The 26,561-nt window shown below is 50.2% G+C and overlaps 1 protein-coding gene across 1 annotated transcript; it reads left to right on the top strand.

Annotated features, from left to right (window-relative positions):
- Positions 1–325: 325 nt before the first annotated feature.
- On the top strand, positions 326–25,648 carry LOC118700291 (netrin receptor UNC5B-b-like). Its single transcript, XM_054515602.1, has 17 exons — positions 326–401; positions 2,824–3,045; positions 9,639–9,782; positions 11,755–11,858; positions 12,370–12,550; positions 13,486–13,653; positions 14,496–14,660; positions 15,345–15,377; positions 15,874–16,068; positions 17,109–17,504; positions 18,075–18,162; positions 18,247–18,415; positions 18,917–19,150; positions 20,367–20,516; positions 21,335–21,499; positions 21,587–21,774; positions 22,893–25,648. Exons 1-17 carry the CDS (start codon positions 326–328, stop codon positions 23,056–23,058), a joined length of 2,844 nt encoding a protein of 947 aa, XP_054371577.1. The 3' UTR covers positions 23,059–25,648.
- The last annotated feature ends 913 nt before the right edge of the window (positions 25,649–26,561 follow it).

Below are 26,561 nucleotides of genomic sequence, written 5' to 3'. Positions count from 1 at the left end.
GCTTTTTTGGCCCCAGATCTTTCCTGGCCAGAAACAAAAAATCCCTCAGCTGTCGTGAGTTTGCAGGACTTAAACTTTCCCAACATGCTCCTGGCTTAAAAGGTTCAGGTGTTTTGGGTTGAAACCTTAAACCCAGCAGGTTTTTGTAGCCACCAAAAGCAGATATTGGATCTGGTTGGTGACACCATCCTATTCTCCCACCTTCATCCCCAAAGTCACTTAATCCCCAAAGTCACATAAGTGGAGAAGAACCTTAAAGCCTCAGCATTTATTTGGGCAGAGCCCCTCTTGGAGCAGGGTCTGGATGGGATTTTTGGTACCAGGCATGTCTCAGCCCCCATTGTTCTGGGGGCCCGAGTGGCTCCACTGCAGCCTTCACCCTTCCCGTGCAGATGATCCCGGTGAGTCACAAATCCGGATTTTCATCCCCATCCGGCCGTGACTCATCCCCTTCCAGCTCCTCTTGGATGACCTAAAGTCTTGTTCAGCATCACCAAAGTGGTGATGAGGTGGGAGAAAACATATCCTTGCTGCTGGCTGTTGGAGAAGGATCTCTCCTCCTGGCCTGTGGATTTAGATCAGGGCCATGAGCACTTTGGGTGTCACCTCCACAGGGGAAGATCCTCCCAAAAACTGCCTGTGAGGATACCTGTGCCCATTCCCAGCTGCCAAGCTCAGGTCTTACTTTGCCACAGGGATGCAGGGAACATCATATCAGGGAGGTTTACACACAAGCCTGTGAGTGAAGTTTTGTTGGCTGCCTCTGCTGCCAGTTCGATTATCTCCTGCCAGCCCCCATTGCCAGGGAATTTAGAGCCATGGCATCAAAATGGTTTTTGAAATTAACCAAAAAAAAACAACACACAAACAACAGCACAACAACTCAGTGGATGAAAAATTGATTAGCAGATGAAAAAAGGGATGTTTGCTGCTGTGACAGGTGAAAGGCTGCCCAGCAGGAGCAGTGGCCTGAGGTGGTCACAGGGAGCAGTGTGGGATTTTGTTTCCAAGATTTTGTTCAGGGTGGGTGGAGGGGGGGGGGTCACACACCTTGGCATTCCCTGTCTCCCTGCCTGCCACGGGGCCTGGGAAAATTACAGGTCTGCAAATGAGATGGGGAAGGAAATAACCAGCAGCAGAGAGGTGGGGAAGAGCCAGAGAGAGAGAGAAATTAGCCCAGAGTTTAATTCATTGTTTCCAAAAGAGCAGTTAATGGATTATGACAAATGTCCTACTGCTCTCCCTTAGTGCTGTGTTAAATGGAAATGGAAAGTCAATTTTCCTAAATGGATTTTAAACGACTGACCTCGTGCCTTTTTTTTTTTTTTTTTTTTTTTTCCCTCACTGATTTTTGCTCAGGAGGAAGCCTGGTCATCTTGTTTTCTTGGTGCATCTGATTATATATTTTTTCCCTTCCTCCTCCTCCTCCTCACAGCTTGGGATTCTGATTCTCTCCGTGCAGCACCACTGCTTGCCAAGGGTGATGGAGGCAGTGGCATCCTTTCTTCTCCCTGCCAGCTCTGGAGATGTTATCGTGGGGCTGGGGATATTTACTGTTTTCCTGCATGCTGCAGTGCCTGAAGTTGAGAATCACAGCTCTGGCTGGGGAAAGAGAGGAGGAGGAAAAGCTCATAACTCCTTTGAGGGTAAAGAAAAGCCTCGAGATGTGACCTGACTGCTAGTGAGATTCCCAGGAACAACAGGTTAAGCAGCAGCATCCCTGTGCACCTGTGTGGGGGTTTTTATTACTCCTGTGATATTTGAGGTTGATCTTAATGGGCTGGAAACGGGTCTGCAGATGATGCTCAGCTTCAGTCAGAGCATCTTCCCAAGCTGCTGCTGGGAATGGGACACCCTGGAGCTCCCACTCCTAAGGGATAACATTCCTTAGGCTCAAGAGCACAAAATTTTTCTTGGCCTGGCCTGAGCAGACACGACCTCCAGTTGTTTTTGCATTTAGATGGCTTTTGAAAGCAAACAAGCAGGAATATGGAGCTCCCCAGGGCACAGCCCCCCGTTTTCTGGGATATTGGGAATCCTGATGGCACCTTTGGGTGATGTTCTCTGGAGGTGCCTGGGCTGGAAGCCATTGCTCACCTGTTGGGTGATGCTGAAATCCAAGTGCTGGCAGGGGGGGAGTTCCCAAATGCAGCTCCGCTGAAGGTGTGAATGGCTGAGATTTGTCCTGGGGACATGGTCAGCATTCCCAGGACAAACCCTGCCAGCTCTCTGCTCAGAGCATGCCCGTGCATTCCTCAGGGCTGTGAGGAAGAGGATGGGGGACACCAGCCCCTTTGGAGCCTCTCTGTGTCCCTGTCACTATCCATAGACCTGGGTTTGTTTTGCTTTTCCCTTGCAGTGTCCTCTAGTGAGATCATCCAGGTTTGGGTTCAGGGTATGGATGGGGGCCTAGTACCCAGGTGAAACAGGATTGATCCCACAGCTCTGGGTTGCTTTCACAGAATCACTGGGTTGGAAGAGACCTCCAAGATCGAGTCCAACCCAGCCCCAACACCTCAACTAAACCCTGGCACCCAGTGCCACATCCAGGCTTTGTTAAACACACCCAGGGACGGCAACTCCACCCTGGGCAGACAATTCCAGTACTTTATGACCCTTTTATCATTACTCCTAATATCCAACCTATATTTCCCTTCGTGCAGCTTGAGATTGTGTCCTCTCATCCTGCCAGCTGCTGCTTTGCCGTTTTTGCTTTCCCACTCCTCCACGTCTGCTGTTGCCACCCGTGTGCGTGCAGGGCAGGGAGGGAGCAGCGTGGAGGGGGCCGTGGGGCAGCTGCTGAGGCTCTGTGTGTCCCGGCAGGGCTGGAGTACAGCGATGTGCTGCCCGAGTCGTTCCCGTCGGCGCCGGCCGAGACGCTGCCGCACTTCCTGCGCGAGCCGCAGGACGCCTACATCGTCAAGAACAAGCCCGTGGAGCTGGTGTGCCGCGCCAACCCCGCCACGCAGATCTACTTCAAGTGCAACGGAGAGTGGGTCAACCAGAACGACCACGTCACCAAGGAGAGCCTGGACGAGGTCACCGGTGAGCAAAGCCCTCCTTGTCCCGCTGCTTTCCGAGCCCTTTTCCCTCTTGCTGCATCCACGCTGTTGGTGGTTCTCCTCCAAGCAGGCCATTGTGGCCACAGAGAGCAGGCACAGACTTTCCCAGAAAAATCCTGGAAGCTGTGGAGAAGCTGAGGGAGACTTAGAGGAAAAGAATTCAAACAATTATTATCTTTCTTTCTGTAACCATTGTTTGCTAGAGTGTGCTACTGGTAGTGTGAGAATGTGGTATTTGCAGGTAACCCTAATGAGAGGAGGAATGAGTGAATCTGACTCCACGCTCTCAGAAGGCTAATTTAGGTTTTATGATACTATATTATATAAAAGAATGCTATACTAAACTATACTAAAGAATATAGAAAGGAGTTATTTCATTATTATCTAAAAAGATAATAATGAAAACTCGTGACTCTCTCCAGGGCCTCAACAGAGCTGATGGTGATTGGTCATTAAGTCAAAACAATTCACATGAAACCAATCAAACAATCATCTGTTGGATAAACAATCTCCAGACCACAGTCCAAAGCAGCAAAACACAGGAGAAGCAAATGAGATAATATTGTTTTCAGTCTTCTCTGAGGCTTCTCAGCTTCCCAGAGAAGAAATCCTGGTGAAGGGATTTTTCAGAAAATATGACAGTGACACACGCTGTTGGTGGTTCTCCTCCAGGCAGGCCATTGCAGCATCAGAGAGCAGGTGCAAACTTTCCCAGAAAAATCCTGGGAAGCTATGGAGAAGCTGTGGTGTTGTATTTGCAGATGAAGGAAGGAATGATGAATCTGACTCCATGTTCTCAGAAGGCTAATTTATTATTTTATGGTATTATATTATATTAAAAAATGCTATACTAAAACTATACTAAAGAATACAGAAAGGATACTTACAGAATGCTAAAAAGATAATAATGAAAACTCGTGACTCTCTCCAGAGCCTCGACACAGCCTGGCACTGATTGGCCAAAGAGTGAAAACAATTCCCATGAAACCAATGAAACAATCACCTGTTGGATAAACAATCTCCAAACACATTCCAAAGGAGCAAAACACAGGAGAAGCAAATGAGATAAGAATTGTTTTCCTTTTCTCTGAGGCTTCTCAGCTTCCTAGGAGAAAATCCTGGGACAAGGGATTTTTCAGAAAATATGACTGCCACACTGTGGGAAACTTAGAGGAAAAGAATTCAAACAATTATTATTTCTCTTTCTGTAACCATTGTTTATAGATATGGTTTGCTAGAGTGTGCTATTGATAAACACCAGTAGTGTGAGAGTGTGGTATTTGCTATTTGGGTTCCCCAGGACAAAGGAGGAATTGATGAATCTGACTCCATGTTCTTAAAAGGTTAATTTATTATTTTATGGCATTATATTATATCAAAGAATGCTATCCTAAAGCTATACTAAAGAATAGAGAAAGGATACTTAGAGAAGGTTTAACAAGATACTAATTAAAAACTTGTGACCCTTCCAGAGTCCCAACACAGCTGGACCATGATTGGTCATTAAATAAAAACAATTCACATGTTGGATAAACAATCTCCAAACCCCACTCCAAAGCAGCAAAACACAGGAGAAGCAATCAGATAATTATTGTTTCCCTTTTTCTCTGAGGCTTCTCAGCTTCATAGGAGAAGAAATCCTGACAAAAAGATTTTTCAGAAAATATGACAGTGACATGAGAGGTTTTGACTTTAAGACCAATCAGGTCTTAGATCCACCACTGTTCCTATAAGAACTGTAGATTTCTAATAATAAAGTGTCTTTTTATGCCTTCTGGATAATAAAGTCAATACTAATCATTACTTGATTGGGAACCTACTACCACACCCCTTCCACAGTCAGGCTTGGGGAAGTCACCCTGCCTGATTTCACTCCTACCCTTGTGCAGGACTTGGGGTTCTTACAAGGGATTTTGAAGGCAGCATGTTTAAATCTGATTAAAAAGAAAAAAAAAAAAAAAAAAAGGGACTGCTTTTCTACAAAATACCTAATCAACATGTAGGAGTCATTGCCAGGAGGGGTGGCAAAGGCTGGCAGCTTATGCAGGTTCGCAGAGGGATTAAGTGTTTAATGGGTAATGAGAGCAATTGCAGGTAGGATTTGAAATGCCTGTTGATGGCAAATGAGCTCTTTTCTGCCTCAGAGGATAAATCAGCCTCTGGCTGCCTGGAAAGGGGTGAGAAGGTGGTTTAGACATTTTAGGGGAGGGTGTCTTACTCCATGGGGTTGGGCTTTGCAGAGCTGCTCGGTCCATGCCTTGAAACATCTTGGCATGAGAACAAGATATGTGGGGTTGGATATATCATGTAATCAAGCAGATTTGCTACAATTGGGATGCTTTAGCTTGGCACCCACCTTTTCTGCACCAGTTTTGGTACCTGGGGCTGCTCAGGGGTGGAGGAAAACAGTCACATTTCCCCTGTAAGATCTGCCCTCTGCTAATCCCTGCACATGTGGCATCCTGAGGGCTTTAAATCAAGGCAGCCTTTTGAACTGCAGTGGTGCTGGGCTTAGAGGAGAGACTTCACCAGCCTGGAGGAGCCACCAGTATTTTGACAGAATCTCCTCTTGCCCCTGTGATTTCTCCCACCCTCGCCCTTCCCTGGTATCTCTTGCTCTCCACCCTGTAGTAGCCATGAGCCAATCTGTGCTCAGGTGCATCCCTGAGCTTGCTCTGGAAAGGGAAGATCCTTTCTTTCCTTTCCCCTGCAGCTTTTTGAGCCTTTCTTCCTAAAGCTGCTTTATCCATTCATGGGGTGTTTTTCCTCTAGAGATAAAACAGAGATGCCCAGGCAGGCTGTCCCTTTGCTTCTCTGGAGCCTGACAGGACCAGGGGACACTGTTTCTCTCTTTCTGGGTACATCTCCACCTCCCAGCTCTTGCAGAGGCCAGATTTGAAACCCTCACCACTGTGAGGCAGAGTCAGTGCTGGTCAGTGACCGAGCAGCCTTTGCCAAGGGGTTTTTAATTTATTTATAACATCTGGTCACACTGGGTGCAGCCAAAGGTCTGTGTGCCCCACACGTGGCACTGGAGGATGCTTAGGGGAAGATCACAAAGCCAGGACAAGGAGGGAGCAATGGAGCTGCCCTGTCACCCTCCCAGCTTTCAACCACTCACCACCAGGCACTCCCAGCTCTGGTGGCAACATCTGAGCAGTGTGGCTCAGCCCTGGGTGGAATCTCCCCTTGTTAATTTGTCTAATTGTCTTTTCCTCTAAGTTTATCGCAGTGTGGCAGTGATATTTTCTGAAAAAATCCCTTGGCCCAGGATTTTCTCCTGAGAAGCCTCAGAGAAAAAGGAAAACAAATTCTTATCTCGTTTGCTTCTCCTGTGTTGTGCTCACATGTGGAATGTGTTTGGAGATTGTTTCTCCAACAGGTGGTTGTTAGGGCTCATTTCTCTGGAGCATCCTGTAGGATGCCTTAGTGATGTGCAGAGTGGAAAGAAATAACTTTATTTCATAGACTCGTGGAATGGTTTGGGTTGTAAGAGACCTTAAAGATGATCTAGTCCAACCCCCTGCCATGGGCAAGGACATTCTCCACTAGCCCAGGTGGTTCCAAGTTCCATCCAGCCTGGCCTGGAGCACTCCCAGGGATGAGGCATCCATCTGTTGCTGTGAGAATTCACTTGCTTTGGTCCAGCATCTCCCTCTCGGATTCCAGCCTGCTGTGTGCCTGCAATGTGGGGAGGAAGCAGCACACACCTCCTTCATCCAGGCTTCAAAGATGGCATTGCTGCTATCAGGGAGTGAACCAGCAGTGCCTGCAGGTGATGTGGTGCATGTTAAAAGCTGCTTGGGCATCTCTGCCTGGCAGCCTCCCTAAGGAAAAGGGAGCTGGAACCAAAGTGGTTTAAGGTGGTAAAAAATCTGCATTTGCAGCGCCTGACATTGTTGGGGAAAGCTGCTGGAAAGAGCACAGGGGAGAGCTGGGCACAAAGGCACGGGTTAACATGGTTAGTTTTTTAACTGTCCTTGCTTAAAAGCTTGGAAAAAGGGACCTTTAAGAAGAAGAAGGGAGAAAAAAAAAAAAAGGAACTTTTAAGATGACGTGTCTTGAATGAGCCTAGCTCAGTAATGCTCTGACTGTGTCTGATCCAAAACATTTCATGCGGAAGAAAGCAAAAATAGGCCAAGTCAGAGAGGATAATTCAGCTGGCTGAGGAGGGCTGGGCGGGGAGGCCAGCTCTGTTTGGGTGCCTGGAAGCCCTTAGGAAGTGACTCCTGTGTGCCACAAGCTCTGTCTTCAATTTTGGGAACAGAGGTTGGGCATTTGCAGGATGCTTCCCACTTTTCCAGGGTGCTCATCCCACCAGAGCTTCCCAAGATGGATTGCAGCCATATCTGCATTCTGAATCCTTTTAAAATCCCAAAACTGCTTGGCCCCAAAACCTTTGCTTTTGGGGTTTTCTTGTTGTGGTTCTTTCTTTTTTTTTTTTTTTTTTTTGTTCCTCCTGAATAGTGACAAAATAAATTGTATTTCCTTGTCAGCTCTTCTGCAGGAAGGTGGCAGGGAGACAGTAATTGCTCCTCACAGCACTGGGAGCGAGCTGTAACAAAATTACAGCTGGGGAGCGTGCGGCTCTCTATCACTGTGAAATTGAGGCCTTTTTAAAATAGAAACTGAAAAAAAATATGGGCAGGTATTGCTTAAAATAAGGAAAATAAAGCCCAAGTCCCTCCTGCCTTGGTGATGATCATTTGTGCTCCTGCAGTGTAGGGGAACATGTCCTGGTTGTGGTGGTGTCACCTTTGTCATGGCCCCCCTTCCATGGCCAGGCTGATTTCTTTAAGGTTTTATTTGTCTTGTTATATTTGTGTTTGTCTTGTTATATTTGTATTTGTCTTGCTATATTTGTATTTGGCACAGACAGGGGAGGTTTCTCCCCACAACAAAGCATCCTTCAAACCCTGGTGGGTGGGAAGGGGTGCTTGGATGTTGGAATATTGGGAAGATGTGGGAGGGAGCTGGTGGAGGAGGGTGATGTACTGAGAAATGCTGAAGAGATTCTGCTCCTGCTCAACTGGACAGGGGGGGGAAATGAGGCACTTCCATGTGATCCATAGCCCTGGCTTCTTCCCAAACCATCCTTCAGAGGGAAGTCTCCCTGGTTTGTGAGGTGCCAAGCCCAGAGGAGAAGCCTCCAAGCCTCTGTCCTCCAGCTTTGCATATGATTGAGAGACGCCATGCGCCCCTGTAAAACTCTGGATCCTAGAGAAAATGTGGGAATTCAGTAACTAGTACATTTATTTTTGGGTCAATCAACAGTGGATATTAGGTGCAAACTTGAGAAATTTAAAGGGCCTGATGTAAGAAACCTAGAAAAAATTAGTAGATGAGGCATTGAGAGTAAATAGTAATAGGGAGGGAGCATATAAGCAGAATATGAAGAAATTTATGGCAGTAGTAAAGGCAGAGAAAGGAGGAGGAAGACAAAGTTGGTGAAACCAGGGAGGTCCATCCTGACTGGGCAAAGATCAATGTGCATTGTGTAGAGTTTGGGCACTGGAAAAATGAATTTCTCAAATGGAGGAGGGACAAGGGAAGAAGGATGGTGTCAAAGAGGATTGAAGGGGACCAGGAGATCCTACCCCAGAGGATCCCCTGGTTATAACAATGAGGCTGAGGGAGGAAGGAAAGAGGGTAAAATTTTTAGTTGATACAGGACCAACATACGCAGTATTGAATAAAACCCTGGTGCCCGTGGGAAAGTGTCAGAACTCAGTACATCCCTCTGGGTGTCCAGAGTTGCTGGGACCCCTGTCAGGGGTCTCAGAGACCCTGGCATACAGTCCAGAACACCTGTGGGTTTGATTATGACCCGTGGAGCAAATTACCAAGCTTAGATGAAGACCTGAAAGCCACAGAAATTTAAGTAGTGTAATAATAAAGTTATCACTAGGTGAAAAGGTAGATTTTGGGATTTTTAAAATAGGGGTTTTGGGGACAAGATGAAGGGATTTGGGTGTGTCTACCCTTTCTTCTTCTTCTTCTTCTTCTCCACCTCCATCTTCTGCTGTGATGTTGGCACTTTGGGATTGGTTTAGAATAGAAGTGTAACATAGGTGATAGGTATTGGAAAGTAATTGTAAACATGTTATATGTAGTTTATAGTATAAAGAGATAACACAGCCCCAGGGCAGGCAGAGTGCCTCTGTCTGCCCTGCTGAGCAGACCTCGGCTGGACAGGAGAAAAATTTTTATAGATAAGATATAATAAACAACTCTGAGACCAAAAACTGAAGAAATCGGAGTTCTTCGAACGTGCGGGCCGAAACAGAGACTTTTCACATATCTCAGGGCTGCAATAAACAGCAAACTCCTGAGAGGAAAGGATTATATTATGGTACAAGGAGCCACTGACCAATCTGAAAAGGCTTATTTTTGGAAACCCCTTTGGGAAACAATGGGGCACTCACAAATTTTTTTATCTGCTCAATCCTCCAACGGCTCTGTTGGGAAGAGATTTATTAGAACAGCTACAAGTGACTGTTATCTTTAGGGATGGAGGGATTACTGTGGGGTGCTGCCTCACTTTCTCTGCTCCTGGATGCCTCTGTGTCCCTGCAGGGCTGCTGGTGCGGGAGGTGCAGATCGAGGTGTCCCGGCAGCAGGTGGAGGAGCTCTTTGGCCTGGAGGATTACTGGTGCCAGTGCGTGGCCTGGAGCTCGGCCGGCACCACCAAGAGCCGCCGGGCCTATGTCCGCATCGCCTGTAAGTGCTGCCCCAGGCCTCAGGGCTGGGCTTCGGTGTTCCTCACCTTCTGTGCTGCTTCAGTGTGTAATTCTGGGCTGCTTGTGAGGGGATGGTGAGCTCTCTGCACAGAGCAGGGAGATGAAACAATTCCTGCTCCAGCTGGGGACCAAGGACAAATGATCCAAATCTCAGGCCCAAGAGCACAAACAACGTGGGTTGGAGAGAGAAAAACAAGAAAGGATAGGACTGCATGGGCTAAAGATGTAATTGGACAATTAACTCTAATATGCAAATGGAGCAGAACTTACAAAAGTCACCCCCGTGCATTTTGTGGCCATTTTGGTTCGTCTTGGGTGCAGCCCAAGGTGGATCCATGGAGGCCTGTTAATAAATCCCTGCTTTTTTCTTTAACTCTGTCTGGCCTCTATTCTAGGTCAGCCTTACAAGGCATCACTCCCTTTTCCAAATGTCCTTCTCCACTTTCTGATGAGTTTGGGATGACCCATCCCTGCAGGATGACCCCGGTTTTCTCACCCCACCCCAGCTGTAGCTTTGTTTGTGAGACTCACCATCCCTCCCTGCAGGGCGGTGGCACTAGCTGGCACATTTGCCAGGTCGAAATGTCCTTTTCCACTTTCTGATGAGTTGAGGATGACCCTGGTTTTCTCACCCCACCCCAGCTGTAGCTTTGTTTGTGAGAGTCACCATCCCTCCCTGCAGGGCAGTGGCACTAGCTGGCACATTTGCCAGGTCGAAATGTCCTTTTCCACTTTCTGATGAGTTTAGGATGACCCATCCCTGCTGGATGACCCTGGTTTTCTCACCCCACCCCAGCTGTAGCTTTGTGAGGGTCACCATGCCCACTGGCCAGGGTGGTGGCACTAGCAGGGTTAACGCTGCAGTGCCCAGCAGCATGCTCAGCACTTCCCAGGGTTTTATTATCCTTAATAACCCAACGTTTATTATCCTTAATAACCCAACGGATGGCACCTTGCATGCTCAGCGACTCTGTGTCCTCCCAGTCCCTGCTGTCACATGTCACTGCCCTGAGCTGCTCCTGGGGGGTGTCAGCCTGATCAAAGAGCCAGTTAGTCAGGCTGGGCACGCCTGAATTTGCTCAATTAGCAGATGAGATGGCAGAGCTACAGGGGGACAGCCAGGCTTGCCCGGTCCCAAATGGATTTGGCTATTAGAGGGGTAATAATCCAACATGTTACCCAAAACAGATCAGCTGTGCTGCTGAAGGGTTATGCTGGGAAAACCAGAGACTAACAGAATCATAGAATCACAGAAAGTTTTGGGTTGGAAGGGAGCTTAAAACTGACCTAATTTTAACCCCATCCCATAGGGAGGGACACCGTCCTCTAGACCAGCTTGCTCCAAACCCCCTCTAGTCTGGCCTTGAACACTTCCCTCTTGTTTTTTGGAGTAGAGGGTTCAGGAGCCACATGGAGAGAGAGGTCTGGGAGCTGTAGCAGGGGATTGCAGCACCATCTAGTGATGCTCCTGCTCCTTCCCAGGCTCTGGAGCAGGACACTGCTGTGTCCCCCACATCCTGAGGGGCTCTGCTGGGAGGGATGAAGAAACAGTGGATAAGCTGAGCTTAGCCCCAAAAGGAAAACACAGGATGGGGTATAAGCTTTCATGCACATGAAGGAGGAAGTGTATCATCCACCATGTGCTGCCCCAAATCCATCCTGGAAAACATGGTCCTTCAGCTCCTTCCTCTCTGGGCACGTTTTGCCCTGGCTCTCTATGCCAGAGGGACTTCCTGACTCGAGGAAGTCGACTGTGATAGAATTTGTTTTATTTTTAGGGCTGTGTTTTGTTCTAGGGGGTTGGCAGTTGCATCTAACCCCTCCCCTTACTATGGGGTGCTGGGGCTAGTTGTAGCAGCGTGTGCTTGGTGCTGAGGTGCTCACCAAAGTTTTGGAGGCTGCCCTGTTCCTGCTGCAGGCTGCTAACCCCTGGCTTCTCCTTCCCCTCCCAGACCTACGGAAGAACTTTGATCAGGAGCCTCTGGGCAAGGAGGTGCCACTGGAGCACGAGGTGCTGCTGCAGTGCCGCCCACCTGAGGGGGTCCCACAGGCTGAGGTGAGTGGCTCCTGAAGGAATACATGTGGGGTATCCCATCCCATCCCATCCCATCCCATCCCATCCCATCCCATCCCATCCCAGCCCATCTCCTGTCAGTTCTCATTCAGCAGAATGGTTTATTTTGGGCAGCACCCTCTCCCACGCTTCCTGAGGTGCCTCAGAGGGAAGATCTGACAAGGAGGCACCCAGGGAGTTGTCTGGATGGGAGCAGTCACCAGTGGGAGCTGAGGGCTGGGAAGATCAGTTTGGATTGGTTTTCCTACCATGGTAGTGGAGCTTTCCTTGCCCACAGCTCTGTCAGCCACTGGGAGCTGTGTGTTGGAGGGAGCCACAGTGTCTCATCCTTGGCCAAATCACCAGTAATGTGCCCCAGTCAGGCCTGGTTTGGCCCAGTTTTTCAGGAGAAATAAATCCAGTCAGAGGCAGGGTTGTCCACTCAGTGGTTGAAGTGCTGAGGACATCTTTGGTCTTGGTGATGGCTTAATCCCCATCCTTTCTTTTGTGCCAGGTGGAGTGGCTGAGGAACGAGGACGTCATTGATCCCAGCCAGGACACCAATTTCCTGATCACCATTGATCACAACCTGATCATCAAGCAGGCCCGGCTGCTGGACACTGCCAACTACACCTGCATGGCCAAGAACATCGTGGCCAAGCGCCGGAGCACCACGGCCGCTGTCATCGTCTACGGTACCGGCCCGCAAGGGGACCTGTGGTGCTGGCTGTGTCCCCAAGCCAAGGGGCATTATGGGCATTTCCTGGGAGGGGTAGGAGTCAATTAGTACATGGTGTTAGGTGATATAAACAATATCTGCAGAACAGGAGCCTCTAGTGGCTTCTACAGGCAGTAAGGAGAGGTTTGAGGTGGAGGGGTGGAGGTGTTTCTGAGCATTCTCAACTGGGTGGGTGTGACTGTGTTCACAGGGGTCTTAGGTTGAGGGAAGAGATGAGGATCTGACTCCATGTTTCAGAAGGCTTGATTTATTATCTTATAGTATATATTACATTGAAACTATACTAAAAGAATAGAAGCAAGGATTTCATCAGAAGGCTGGCTAAGAATAGAATAGGAAGGAATGATAACAAAGGTTTGTGGCTCAGGCTCTCTGTGTGAGCCAGCTGGGCTGTGATTGGCCATTAATTACTAATATCCAACATGGGCCAATCAAAGATCTACCTGTTGCATTCCACAGCAGCAGATAATTAATGTTTACATTTTGTTCTTGAGGCCTCTCAGCTTCTCAGGAGGAAAAATCCTAAGGAAAGGATTTTTCATAAAAGTTGTCTGCGATAGGTAGGAGGGTGGATGGAGGTTGGATCCAGATGGATTGTTCTGACTCTCAAAGCAGCTGGAAAGCTGTATTTGGCTGCACTTTGCTATGAAATCAAAGATCTCCTCAGGGCCAGACACAAAAAATATTTGCCAAGTGGAAAAAGGACCAAAGCAGTCTTGAGCATCTCAGGCACCGGGTGGTGACACAAGAGGGAGTTTTGTGGTTTGCTGTTCACGAGGCTGAGCTGTAACAGGGTGTCACAGAAGGTGTAAGAACTTGAGGCTTAGCTCCAGCCCGAGGCTTAGCTGATGGATTGGGCTCCAGATTTGATTCTGCCCCTCTCCTCTGCAGTGAATGGTGGCTGGTCCACCTGGTCCGAGTGGTCTCCGTGCAACAACCGCTGTGGCCGGGGCTGGCAGAAGCGCACGCGGACCTGCACCAACCCCGCGCCCCTCAACGGCGGCTCCTTCTGCGATGGGCAGCCCTTCCAGAAAATCACCTGCACCACCCTCTGCCCAGGTGAGCAGGGCTCAGAGACTGCCATGCCCACACTGCCTGTGCCCTAGGCTGTGGTTGGGATTGTTGGGATTGTTCAGCCTGGACCAGAGAGGGCTCTGAGGTGACCTCCTTGCAGCCTTCCAGTACCTCAAGGGAGCCTACAAGGAACATGGAGAGAGTTTATTTACAGGGGCCTGGAGTGGCAGCAGAACACAGAATGTCTTCACACAGACAGGATTCAGAATGGCTTCACAGGGCAGGATTAGATGGGATATTGGGAAGAAATTCCCTGTGAGGGTGGGGAGGCCCTGGCAGAGGTTGCCCAGAGCAGCTGGGGCTTCTCCTGGATCCCTGGAAGTGCCCAAGGCCAGGTTGGATGGGGCTTGGAGCAGCCTGGGATAGTGGAAGGGGGCAGGGGGTTGGAACAAGCTGCTCTTTAGGAGCACTGGGATAACACTCCCCAAAGTGGGAAGGTTTTGCTGACCCTGCAGTGGACGGCGTGTGGACGGAATGGAGCAAGTGGTCAGTGGTTCAATGGGGCTTGGAGCAGCCTGAGATGGTGGAAGGTGTCCCTGCCCATGGCAGGGGGTTGAAACAAGCTGGTCTTTAGGAGCACTGGGATAACACTCCCCAAATTGGGAAGGTTTTACTGACCCCACGGTGTCTGGTGCCTGCAGTGGACGTCATGTGGACAGAGTGGAGCAAGTGGTCAGTGGTTGAATGGGGCTTGGAGCACCCTGGGATAGTGGAAGGTGCCACTGCCAAATGGCAGGGGGTTGGCACAAGCTGCTCTTTAGGAGCACTGGGATAACATTCCCCAAAGTGAGAAGGTTTTGCTGACCCTGCTGTGTCTGTGCCTGCAGTGGATGGTGCCTGGACAGAGTGGAGCAAGTGGTCAGCGTGCAGCACCGAGTGCACCCACTGGCGCAGCCGCGAGTGCGCGGCCCCCGCGCCCCGCAACGGCGGCAAGGACTGCAGCGGGGTGCTGCTGGACTCCAAAAACTGCACTGACGGCCTCTGCCTGCACAGTGAGTACCCAGGAGGGTGCCCACGGCCATGGGGACGTGCCACAGAGATGCCACTCTGGCTGTGGCGCTCTGACATTGGCCATGCTTTGTTGGCTGTGCCTCCAAGCTGATGGAGCAGCCGTTGCCGCCTGAGTTTTAAGTGGTAACTGAAAACACCTTTGACAAGCAGATTTGTCCCTTCCAGAGTTATTTCTTACTTGGAGGAAGAGATACTAGGGAGTTTGGGGGATCTAAATGTGCTGCTGGCATTGAGGCCCCTGTCCCAGCCCTGTAGGTGTGGGGTCTCTGCTGGAATAAAGCTGGTTGTGGGTAGGCAGGGCAACAGGAGGGGTTTCTCAGCCACACCATGAAAACACCTCCCCTGGCTCACAGCTGGGAGTTCTGGAGGTGGTTTTTGAGAAATAAATCTATAATGATGGTAATGATGCCGCTACCTGTGAGTGGGCATGCTGCAGGCAGCCAATGCTGCCACCTGCTGCTGTGTGACACCACTGTCCCCTTTACTGCCTGGGCAGGGGGATGTCCTTGTCACCATGCTTCTATCTGGGTTTGGGAATGCCCCAGGGAATGATGTTGATCTCCCACACCCCCCACCCTGGGCTGGCTTACCTCCCACTTTCTGTTTCATCTCATCCCCATCATCACCTTCACCTTTGTCTTTTCTAACTTTGTTTTTCCTAACAGATAAAAGAATTCTAAACGAGCCCAAAAGCCACCGTAAGTGCTCATTTCATGGCCATTCTTTTTTGTTTGTTCCTGTGCTTTTGTTCTGTTTAATCCATGACAGGGATTCCCTGGCAGCTGGGCGAGGACAGGGTGGGAAGATGGAACAACTAAAGCCCACTGCAAAACTCCTGTGGGCTCCTCAGGGCTGTCTCTGTTAGGATCTGAGGGTTGCTCACAGCTTCATGAACCTGAGCTGCACAAACCCAAAGTTTCTGGGACCCTTGATGCTCAGATGAAGTTTGCACAAGCTGTGTCCAGGTGTCCTCCAAAGGTCTGAGGGCTTCACCTCCATCTCATTCTCTGGCATTGCTCTTGACTTCCTACTCTTAGAAAACACTTTCCATCCTCTTGCCAGCCTTTCCAGCAGGCCCAGGGCACGTCCTTCCACCCATGCCTGAGTCAGTGGTGGGACTGGGGAGCAATGGCGGGTCCTGACGCGCTTTTCTGCTGCCCCTTTTCTCACCTCCGTGTCTTTAATCCCCCTCAGTGCTGGAGGCCACGGGTGATGTGGCCCTGTACGCCGGGCTGGTGGTGGCCATCTTTGTCTTCATCGTGATCCTCATGGCCGTGGGGGTGGTGGTGTACCGGAGGAGACGCCGTGATTTCGACACGGACATCACCGACTCCTCGGCCGCGCTGACCGGAGGCTTCCACCCCGTCAACTTCAAGACATCTCGGCATGGTAAGAGCCATGGAGGTTCTCACCAGCCTTAGGGTTAGCAGAAACAAAGTCACAGGAGAGAGTGGGTCCTCACTGGGCTCCCAGTCCTTTTTTCCTGAGGGAATATACTGATTTTTGAAGGCTGCAGTGGAAGTGGTCAGGTGTTGATGGTGGGAATCAGGGCAGCTTGCTCTGGTGCCCCATGGCAGGGTTTTGGAATGAGATGGTTTTGAAGGTCCCATCCAACCCAAACCATTCTGGGATGTCTCCCACTCAAGCAATACATTTCCATGCCCTTTCCACTGCTGTCTTCATCCCACCTGTGTTTGCTGCCCCTGCAGACAACCCTCAGCTGCTGCACCAGCTTGCTCTGGTGCCCCATGGCAGGGGTTTGGAATGAGATGAGAAGGTCCCATCCAACCCAAACCATTCTGGGATCTCTCCCACTCAAGCAGTACTTCTCCACGCCCTTGTCTCCACCTCTGTCCTCATCCCCCATGTGTGTTTGGTGCCCCTGCAGACAACCCTCAGCTGCTGCACCAGCTTGCTCTGGTGCCCCATGGCAGGGGTTTGGAATAAGATGAGAAGGTCCCATCCAACCCAAACAATTCTGGGATGTCTCCCACTCAAGCAGTACTTCTCCATGCCCTTATTTCCACCTCTGTCCTCATCCCCTACCTGTGTTTGCTGCCCCTGCAGACAACCCTCAGCTGCTGCACCAGCTTGCTCTGGTGCCCCATGGCAGGGGTTTGGAATGAGATGGTTTTGGAGGTCCCATCCAACCCAAACCATTCTGGGATGTCTCCCACTCAAGCAGTATTTCTCCATGCCCTTGTTTCCACTGCTGTCCTCATCCCCTACCTGTGTTTGGTGCCCCTGCAGACAACCCTCAGCTGCTGCACCAGCTTGCTCTGGTGCCCCATGGCAGGGGTTTGGAATGAGATGAGAAGGTCCCATCCAACCCAAACCATTCTGGGATGTCTCCTACTCAAGCAGTACTTCTCCATGCCCTTGTTTCCACCTCTGTCCTCATCCCCTACCTGTGTTTGGTGCCCCTGCAGACAACCCTCAGCTGCTGCACCCGTCCATGCAGCCGGACCTGACGGCCAGCGCGGGCGTGTACCGCGGCCCCATGTACGCCCTGCAGGACTCCTCTGACAAGATCCCCATGACCAACTCCCCCCTGCTGGACCCCCTGCCCAGCCTCAAGATCAAGGTCTACAACTCCTCCACCGCCTCCTCCTCCTCGCCAGGGCTGCACGATGACACAGACCTGCTGGGAGGGGTCCCTGCCACCGGCACCTACCCGGGGGATGTGGCCAGGGACGGCCACTTTGCCAATGTGAGGAGCAAAGGCCTGGGCTCCCAGCACCTCCTCAGCCTGCCCCGGGAGCATGGCTACAGTGCCAGTGGCACATTTGGCTACCTGGGGGGAAGGCTCACCGTGCCAGGCACAGGTAAGCTGCTGGCTGGGATTGTGTGGCTGCTGGACCATCATCTTGTCCCTGCTTGAGCAGCCCTTTGCTGTCCCAAACGTGGCTCAGGGAAGGAAGGCAGAAAGCCATTCCCAAGCCAGGCATCTCAGGCTGGAGGTTACAGCCTCCTTGGGCTTGCCTTGGTCTTTCCCTGCCATTGATCCAAGGGCTAGCACCTTGCAAACAAACCACAAAGATTAGGATTTTCCTTCGTAGTGAAGAAAAAGCTTTGGCCTGGCTCATCCCTGCAAGCATGGGACAGCCCAGAGAAGCTGTGGCTGCCCCTGGATCCCCAGAAGTGTGAAAGGCCAAGATGGACAAGGCTTGGAGCAGCCTGGCATAGTGGAAGGTGTCCCTGCCCAAGGCAGTGGGGGGGTGGAAACGGGTGATCTTTAAGGTCCCTTCCAAGCCAAAGCATTCCATGATTCTGTGACCTGGAGGTGCTCCTCTCTGTGCTGCCCTGGCTCCCTGCTCTCCTTGTGCTCTCTGGCTGGGGTGGAGGGTGGTTTCTCCCTCATTCCCCGTGACTGAACCCTGTGTGTGTCATTCCAGGGGTGAGCCTGCTGGTGCCCCACGGGGCCATCCCCCAGGGGAAGTTCTACGAGATGTACCTGGTGCTCAACAAGGCTGAGACCGCCCTGTAAGTCACCCCGCTGGCCACCCACCCTCCTCGCTGGCCACCAGGGAGCTCCCTGTCCAACCTGTGTCCCCTGTCCCTCCCCAGGCTGCCCTCTGAGGGCACACAGACCGTGCTGAGCCCTGCAGTGACCTGTGGGCCCACGGGCCTGCTCCTGTGCCGCCCCGTTGTCCTGACCATTCCCCATTGCGCCGACGTCGGCTCCTCGGACTGGATCTACCACCTGAAAACACAGTCCCACCAGGGAAACTGGGAGGTAAGGGGGCAAGCCAGGCTCTGCAGCCAGCAGAGACCCTGAGGGACAGGCACAACCCCTTGGATGATGGGCTGACATCCCTCAACATCCCTTAGTCTTGGTGTCTCTGTGTGATGGTGTTCACAGGGTTTCTTGGATGAGGGAAGAGATGAGGATCTGACTCCATGTTTCAGAAGGCTGATTTATTATTTTATGATATATATTATATTAAAACTATACTAAAAGAATAGAAGAAAGGATTTAATCAGAAGGCTGGTTAAGAATAGAATAGGAAGGAATGATAACAAAGGCTTGTGGCTTGGACAGAGAGTCAGCCAGCTGGGTTGTGATTGGCCATTAATTACAAATATCTAACATGGGCTAATCAAAGATGCACCTGTTGCATTCCACAGCAGCAGATAACCATTGGTTACATTTTGTTCCTGAGGCCTCTCAGCTTCTCAGGAGGAAAAATCTTAAGAAAAAGATTTTTCATAAGAGCTGTCTGTGACGTCTCTGTAGGAAGTTGTGACCCTGGATGAGGAGACCCTCAACACTCCCTGCTACTGCCAGCTGGAAGCCAAGTCCTGCCACATTCTGCTGGACCAGCTTGGCACCTATGTCTTTGTGGGGGAGTCCTACTCCAGGTCAGCCATCAAGAGGCTCCAGCTGGCCATCTTTGCCCCCACTGTCTGCACCTCCCTGGAGTACAGCCTCAAGGTCTACTGCTTGGAGGACACGCCAGATGCCCTGAAGGTAAATATCCCCTTCCCAAAGCTGTTTGTGCTGGCAGCAGGATGCTGCCTGGTGCCTCTCAGGGTGGCCTAGCCCTGGGGAGCAGCCAACCTGATGCAACTGCCTGCAAAGTGACCACAGTGAAATAATGAGGTGTTTACTGCTTTGCCTGTCCTTCCTTGTCCTCTCTGAAGGAAACAGGGAGGGTGTTGTGTAGCTCCTCTGCTGGGACCCCTCCTGCAGGCATTACACCAGAGGTTTGGCTGCTGATGGGCAGGTTTTTTATAGATCCTGCAGGGATCCATGTCTCTCCCTGCCCTGGAAGGGTTTTTGTGACTGTGTTCACAGGGATCCAAGGATGAGGGAAGAGACTAGAATGTTGACTCCATGTTTCAGAAGGCTTGATTTATTATTTTATGATATATATTATATTAAAACTATACTAAAAGAATAGAAGAAAAGATTTCATCACAAGGCTATCTAAGAATAGAAAAAGAAAAAATGATAACAAAGGCTTGTGTCTTGGACAGAGAGTCTGAGACAGCTGGGTTGTGATTGGCCATTAATTAGAAACAACTAAAATGAGCCAATCCCAGATGCACCTGTTGCATTCCACAGCAGCAGATAACCATTGGTTACTTTTTGTTCCTGAGGCCTCTCAGCTTCTCAGGAGAAAAAATCCTAAGGAAAGGATTTTCCATAAAAGATGTCTGTGACAGGTTTTGTGGCATAGATAGCATTGAGTGCATCATGGGAGGCTGGAGTTTGGGTGCTTTGGCTGCCTGGACCCACCAGTGCTGGGGCTCTTTGGTTCCCTGTGACTTGTCCAGTGCATCCTGTTGGGATTAATGTGGTGCCTCTAGGTAGGGATGTAGGCAGGGCTGTGGCTCCTGGCTTTGTCTTTTTCTCCTAAAAGCTGCTGCTGTTTGGAAGGGATGGTGTTAAAAGCAGATAGAGTGGTAGGAGTCAGGTCAGGAGTGCCTGAGCCTTGTGCTGGAGCTTTGTGTTCTCCAAGGAATCATTTATGGATGCTCACATTAGGAAATTCAAGTTTTAGGTGAGGCTGGTGTATGAGATGAGATGGCAAGTTCTGTTGGGGTGGCAAAAGCTGTTCTTCATGCTGGCTCTTCTTGGCAACTCCTCTCCCTCTCCATCCTGGTTTTGGGCATGGAGCTGGGCAGAGGAGCAGCCCCTGCCCTTCTCCTGGCTCTCACCCTGCCTGTCCTGGTGCCCACAGGAGGTGCTGGAGCTGGAGAGGACACTGGGAGGGTACCTGCTGGAGGAGCCCAAGCCCCTGCCCTTCAAGGACAGCTACCACAACCTGCGCCTCTCCATCCACGACATCCCCCACGCGCTGTGGAGGAGCAAACTGCTGGCCAAGTACCAGGTGAGGGGCTGACCTGGGGCAGCTGGCCTCCCAGACTGGGAGCTCCATCTCAGCCAGGCATTAGAGGTGCTGAGTTGTCTCCCAAGAGGACAGAGGAGGAAGGGGATCAGTTTTCTGCTCTTTTTGGTGGGATGCTCTCTGTGAGGTCTGTCACTGGCCATGTACAAATCACAAACGGGACAGGGCTGCTGTGGAACGTGCCTTGAGCTGTTTCATTTTCCAGCATCACTCTCATTCCATGGTTATGACAATGGGAAGATGCCACCAGCTCACATCCCTGGCACCAGACCAAGAACTTAATGTTACAACTCACTTTAAAAGTTTTTTGACCAATCACACAAAGCAAAAGCACATTGACAGTAGTTCTATCCAACCACTGTAAGCACACGAATCTTTCTTTAAAACAACCTTGCTTATTTCAAATACAATACCTGCTTGTAAGCCTTAAAACACAATGCACAGAGCTCCATTATTAAGCTTCAAACTTCCTAATATCTTGCTAGATAAACTTTTCTGTAGCTTAGAGAGTTATTCTAGACAAGCATTAATACACAGACCATTGATCTGTTTATATATTAATATAGTCCTTACTTTTCTACTTCTTGTATAATTTTTCTGCTGACCAATCTCATGGCTGCTGCTTAGCTCCAGTCACAGTTCTGCTGTCTCTGGGGCCTGCATTTTGCAGCTTTCCCAAAACCCTCTGATATTATGGATTCCCACAAGGTCCTGCTGTCCCACCTCACCCCTCACGGGGTGGCTGGAGGAGGTGGGAGCTGCTGGAGCCTTGGCTGAGCCCTTGCTTTGGTGGCCCACAGGAAATCCCCTTCTACCACATCTGGAGTGGCAGCCAGCGAGCTCTGCACTGCACCTTCACCCTGGAGAGGTACAGCCAGGCCTCCACCGAGCTCACCTGCAAGATCTGCGTCCGGCAGGTGGAAGGGGAAGGGCAGATCTTCCAGCTCCACGTCACGCTGGGAGAGGTGAGCAGAGGGGAGGGGAGGTGAGGGGACAGCTGGGGACACGCTGGGACGTTTCACCAACATCTCACCCTGTCCTTCCTCTTCCAGCACGGCAGCTCCTCCGACACCCTCCGCTCCCACCACAGCGGTGCCACCACCGCCTCCACCACCCAGGTGGGACCCTACGCCTTCAAAATCCCCCTCTCCATCCGGCAGAAGATCTGCAACAGCCTGGATGCTCCCAACTCCAGGGGCAATGACTGGAGACTTCTCGCCCAGAAGCTTTCCATGGACCGGTGGGTGTCCCCAGGCTTTGCTTTCCCCTCCTGTGCCCCCAGCTGGGAGGCTTCACTCTGTGCTCCCTGCCAGCTGTAGACATCCATGGGGTTGTGTCCTGCTGTATAGGTCCATCCGTAAATGGGGACATAGCTCTGCATAGTTATATCCATCTCTATCCTTGGGCACAATTTTAAATTTTAAAAGAGGCAAGGTTTAGATGAGATATTGGGAAGAAATTCTTCCCCTGGGGGTGGTGAGGCCCTGGCACAGGTGCCCAGAGAAGCTGCCCCATCCCTGGAAGTGTTCAAATCCAGGTTGGAGAGGGCTTGGAGCACCCTGGGATAATGGAAGGTGTCCCTGCCCATGGCAGGAAGGTTAGAACTAGATGATCTTGAAGGTCCCTTCCAACCCAAACAATTCTGGCATCCATCTGTGCCACAGTCCTGTGTCTCCTGTCACTTTGAATGGCCCTTGTTTATCTGGGACAGTGGCTGTGCCGTTCCCACTTGGTTTCACCCCAGGACCAAAGGGAGAAGGGGTCATTTCACCAAAGCAAACATTCCATTGCTTTTGCACGAATACCAGCTCTGTCTAAAAACTGCAGACATTCTCTGGAGGGCTTTGGCATTTACATTACAGCATTTCCATCCAAGTTCATGTTCCAAACAGGTCCATTGTGGTGGTGTTCACAGGGGTCTCAGGAAGAGGGAAGAGATGAGAATCTGACTCTGTCTTAGAAGGCTTGATTTATTATTTTATGATATATATTATATTAAAATTATACTAAAAGAATAGAAGAAAGGATTTCATCAGAAGGCTTGAAGAGAAAGGTAAAGAATGGAATGTATAACAAAAGCTTGTGTCTCTCAAGAGAGTCTGAGACAGCTGGACTGTAATTGGCTATTAATTAGAAACAACTGTATGAGACCAATCCCAGATGCACCTGTTGCATTCCACAGCAGCAGATAACCATTGGTTACATTTTGTTCCTGAGGCCTCTCAGCTTCTCAGGAGGAAAAATCCTAAGGAAAGGATTTTTCATAAAACATGTCTGTGACAGTGCAGCATCCTCCCTCCTGCCACTCCAAAGGGGCACCACAGCAGCCCAACCCTGTCCTCTGCTTCTCCCTTTCAGGTATCTGAACTACTTTGCCACCAAAGCCAGCCCCACGGGGGTGCTCCTGGACTTGTGGGAAGCCGAGCACCAGGACGACGGCGACCTCAACACCCTGGCCAGTGCCTTAGAGGAGATGGGCAAGAGCGAGATGCTGGTGGTCATGGCCACAGAGGGGGACTGCTGATGGTGCTCCCCACGCCTGGGGGGCCAGGAGGATGAAACAGGGGCTGAGGAAGGGTCCTCCCCCCCCATGGCAGGGGGAGGCACATCCGTCCTGAGCGGGGAGGGCGCTTCTCCCGCACCACTGGCAGCCTTAGAGACCCATCCTCAGCGTTTACAAGCAATCCAAGTGTTACACAGCATTCCTCCTCCTCCTCCTCGTGGCACGGGGAGGAATTAGGGCTTCTCAAGTTGGGATGGGGGCTTTCCTTTTCCTTCTTCTTTTTGGGTTCCCTTCCTCCTCCTTTAATAGCATTTCTGCGTGGAAGAGATGAATACAATCCAGGCTTAACTTCTGTCAAAGGCTTTAGGCAGCTTAACAAGGCAAATAGGAAAGAAAAAAAGGAAAAAAAAAAGTTTCTTAGGAAACGCAAATAATTTATTATCCAGATCTTTGGATGTGTCCTTTTTAAAAAAAAATAGAAAAAAAAAGAAAAAAAAAGATTTATAATTTTTTTTTTCGGTGTGTGAGAGCAAGAGCGTCGCTGTGGTCGGGGTGGCAGAGAGAGAGATTTCAATGGACACACTTTTGTAGGGAAAAGCGTGTGATCCAAGTGGAGGAAAGCATGTTTACATGTCCTGGGACCCCCAGGGAGTCCAGAGGTTGAAGTGCCTCTCCACCCCTCTGCTTCAGGGCCAGCTCAGACCCTTCCCAGGGCTTTTGTCCTTGCAAACTCCCTTTTCCCTAGCAGTGGGAATGACGGGTCCCACTCCACCTGCAAGGAGGGATGAGGGATGCTGCCCTGGATTTAGGGTTCAGGGTGGGCAGAGTGCATCCAGATCTGGGTATTTTTAATGAATTCTTCCCTGGCATGGTTTGGGGGAGCTTTTTAGGATGGCTACGCCTTCATTTACACAAGTTCAGTACAAACCAAAGATTTCAGTCCTGCACCAACCTCTGGACTCGAGGCTAAAGGGGAGGATGTTGTAAAGCCAGCAGGATTTTGCAGTGAGCACCCCAAACCTGGGCTTGGGGCTCAGAGGGAGGTGATGAGGGGGTGTGGAGGGGTCAGGGGAGAGCAGGGGCTGGTGGGCTGGGATGTGGCCACTTCAAGCTGCCTCCACTTCAGGTCCCTGCGCTCCTGCCTGGATTTTGATGCAGTATTCCAGCCCAGATTCAGGGAGGAGTACTCTGGTATTCCTAAGCTGCCAACCAGGCTGGGCATTTTCACATGAGGAGTGCTCAGGTTTTCCCCCTCACTGCAGCTCCTGCTTTTCCCTGGAGCAGGGTTTTTATTGCAATGGGGAAGCTGTGGGGTGAGTGGAAAGTAATCCAGTGGTAGGCAGGACCAAGGTTTCTCACACAGATACGGTGTCTTGATGAAGGTAAAAAATTTAGGCTGCCTGCAGGTAGAAATAGTTACTCACTGAGTGCTGTATCTTAGAAATTTGTCTGTTAAAAAAAAAAAATACAAAAATAGGAAGGGGTTGGTAAGCTCAGGATTAGACTAGGTCACACGGCCAGGCTGTGGATTCTCCATCTGTGGAAGTATTAGGAGCATGTCCTGCTCTGGGCTGCAGTGTCCTGGAGTGCCTGTGCCATCCCACACAGTGCTGGGCACAGAAGCACACCCAGGGAGCCTGGAGAGCATCACCTGCACAGGGCAGCTCAGGAGGAGCTTTCAGTATTGCTGGGACATGACAGGATCCCTGTGGGCAGCTCCTGAGGCCCTGCTGGAAAGCTTTGAGCTGCTCCCTGCTGTGTCTCGGGGTCCCTGGGGTTCACTTCTTGCTGGGTTTTCAAGGCTGTGGGAGAGAAGGGATCTTTTCCCCTTGTGCTGGGTGGGAAAACTGCTGCTGGGAGAGCTCCTGTGTCACATGGGAAGGGATTTATCCATCCTTTGGGTTGCATTTGACCAGTTCTGAGACCCTCTGGGCTAAGGAAGAAAAAGCAAATTTGGAGAGCAATAAACACTCAGTGGATCAATCCAGCTGCCCGTGGTCTCGAGGGCTCCTGTCTCAGTTCCATGGGGCTCTCTGAGGGATGAGAAGCTCTTTCAGGTCCCCTCGGAATCTCTCTCACTCCCATTCTCTGCTTTACGGATCACTGTGCTGGGATGTGTGTGTGTCTGTCTGTCCATCCTGCCCACGGGTGCCTCTCTCCATCCCCCTCCATCTCTGTTCCCCTTCCTTTGGGCAGGCAGCAGCCACCTGGCTTGGCTGAAGTGCATCTTTGGGGAGCTGCTCCCCATTTTTCTGACCAGGGAACCTGCAGCAGGAGCAGGGCAGGGCAGGGGGGATGCAGGGTTTGCCTCCATCTTCTGTGGGTGCCAGCTCCTCCACACCTCCCAGGGGTTTCTCCAGCGAGGCATTCTGGCTAAGGCAGCCCCATGGTCTGGCAGTGTCCATCTCTTGCCCCAAAATGTGTTTCCATATTTATATGTCCAGGGGATGGGCCCGGCGGCATCCTCTAAACCCTCATCTGTTTATTCTGTAAACTAAAGAACTGTAAATAAAGTTTAGCATTCCTATTGTAACAAATTAATTTTTATGCAATAAATTATATTTCCTAGTCTAATAAAAAAAAATTAAAAAAAAAGAAACAATCTGCTTAATCTGCTTGCCACTCTGCTGTTCATCACTCACCATCCCTGCTGTGTTTGGCCTCTGCAGGGAGTGGGATCCCTGTGAGATCCCTCTCTTGTATTTGTGAGGTTCCCAGATGAAGGAAGGAATGATGCATCTGACTCCATGTTCTCAGAAAGCTAATTTATTATTTTATGATACTGTATTATATTAAAGAATGCTATACTAAAGAATACAGAAAGGATACAGACAGAAGGCTAAAAGAAGTCGTGAATCTCATGACTCTTTCCAGAGTCTGACACAGCTCGGCCCCAATTGGTCATTAAGTCAAAACAACTCACATGAAAACAATGAAACAATCACCTGTTGGATAAACAATCTCCAGACCATATTCCAAAGCAGCAAAACACAGGAGAAGCAGATCAGATAATATTGTTTTCATTTTTCTCTGAGGGTTCTCAGCTTCCCAGGAGAAGAAATCCTGGTGAAGGGATTTTTCAGAAAACATGACAGTGACACACACTGTTGGTGGTTCTCCTCCAGGCAGGCCATTGCAGCATGAGAGAGCAGGCGCAGACTTTCCCAGAAAAATCCTGGGAAGCTGTGGAGAAGCTGTGGTGTTGTATTTGCAGGGTTCCCAGATGAAGGAAGGAATGATGAATCTGACTCCATGTTCTCAAAAGGTTAAATTATTATTTTAAGATACTATATTATATTAAAGAATACTATACTAAAGAATACAGAAAGGATACTTACAGAAGGCTAAAAAGATAATAATGAAAACTCATGACTCTTTCCAAAGCCTTGACACTGCCTGGCTCTGATTGGTCAATGAGTCAAAACAACTCACATGAAACCAATCAAATAATCACCAGTTGGATAAACAATCTCCAGCCACATTCCAAAGCAGCAAAACACAGGAGAAGCAAATCAGATAATTAT

The sequence above is a fragment of the Molothrus ater genome, chromosome 8 (genome assembly GCF_012460135.2).
Source record: "Molothrus ater isolate BHLD 08-10-18 breed brown headed cowbird chromosome 8, BPBGC_Mater_1.1, whole genome shotgun sequence".
Classification (NCBI taxonomy): domain Eukaryota; kingdom Metazoa; phylum Chordata; class Aves; order Passeriformes; family Icteridae; genus Molothrus; species Molothrus ater.
Note: the sequence above shows the minus strand (reverse complement) of the source record. Positions and strands in the feature narration are given on the sequence as shown.

Excerpts from the sequence above, each read along its gene's own strand:
- LOC118700291 (XM_054515602.1), top strand. The coding sequence starts at position 326 with ATGTCTCAGCCCCCATTGTTCTGGGGGCCCGAGTGGCTCCACTGCAGC. Across the intron at positions 402-2,823 it reads TTCCCGTGCAGATGATCCCG|GGCTGGAGTACAGCGATGTG; the intron begins GTGAGTCACAAA and ends GTGTCCCGGCAG. Across the intron at positions 16,069-17,108 it reads CTTCAAGACATCTCGGCATG|ACAACCCTCAGCTGCTGCAC; the intron begins GTAAGAGCCATG and ends GTGCCCCTGCAG.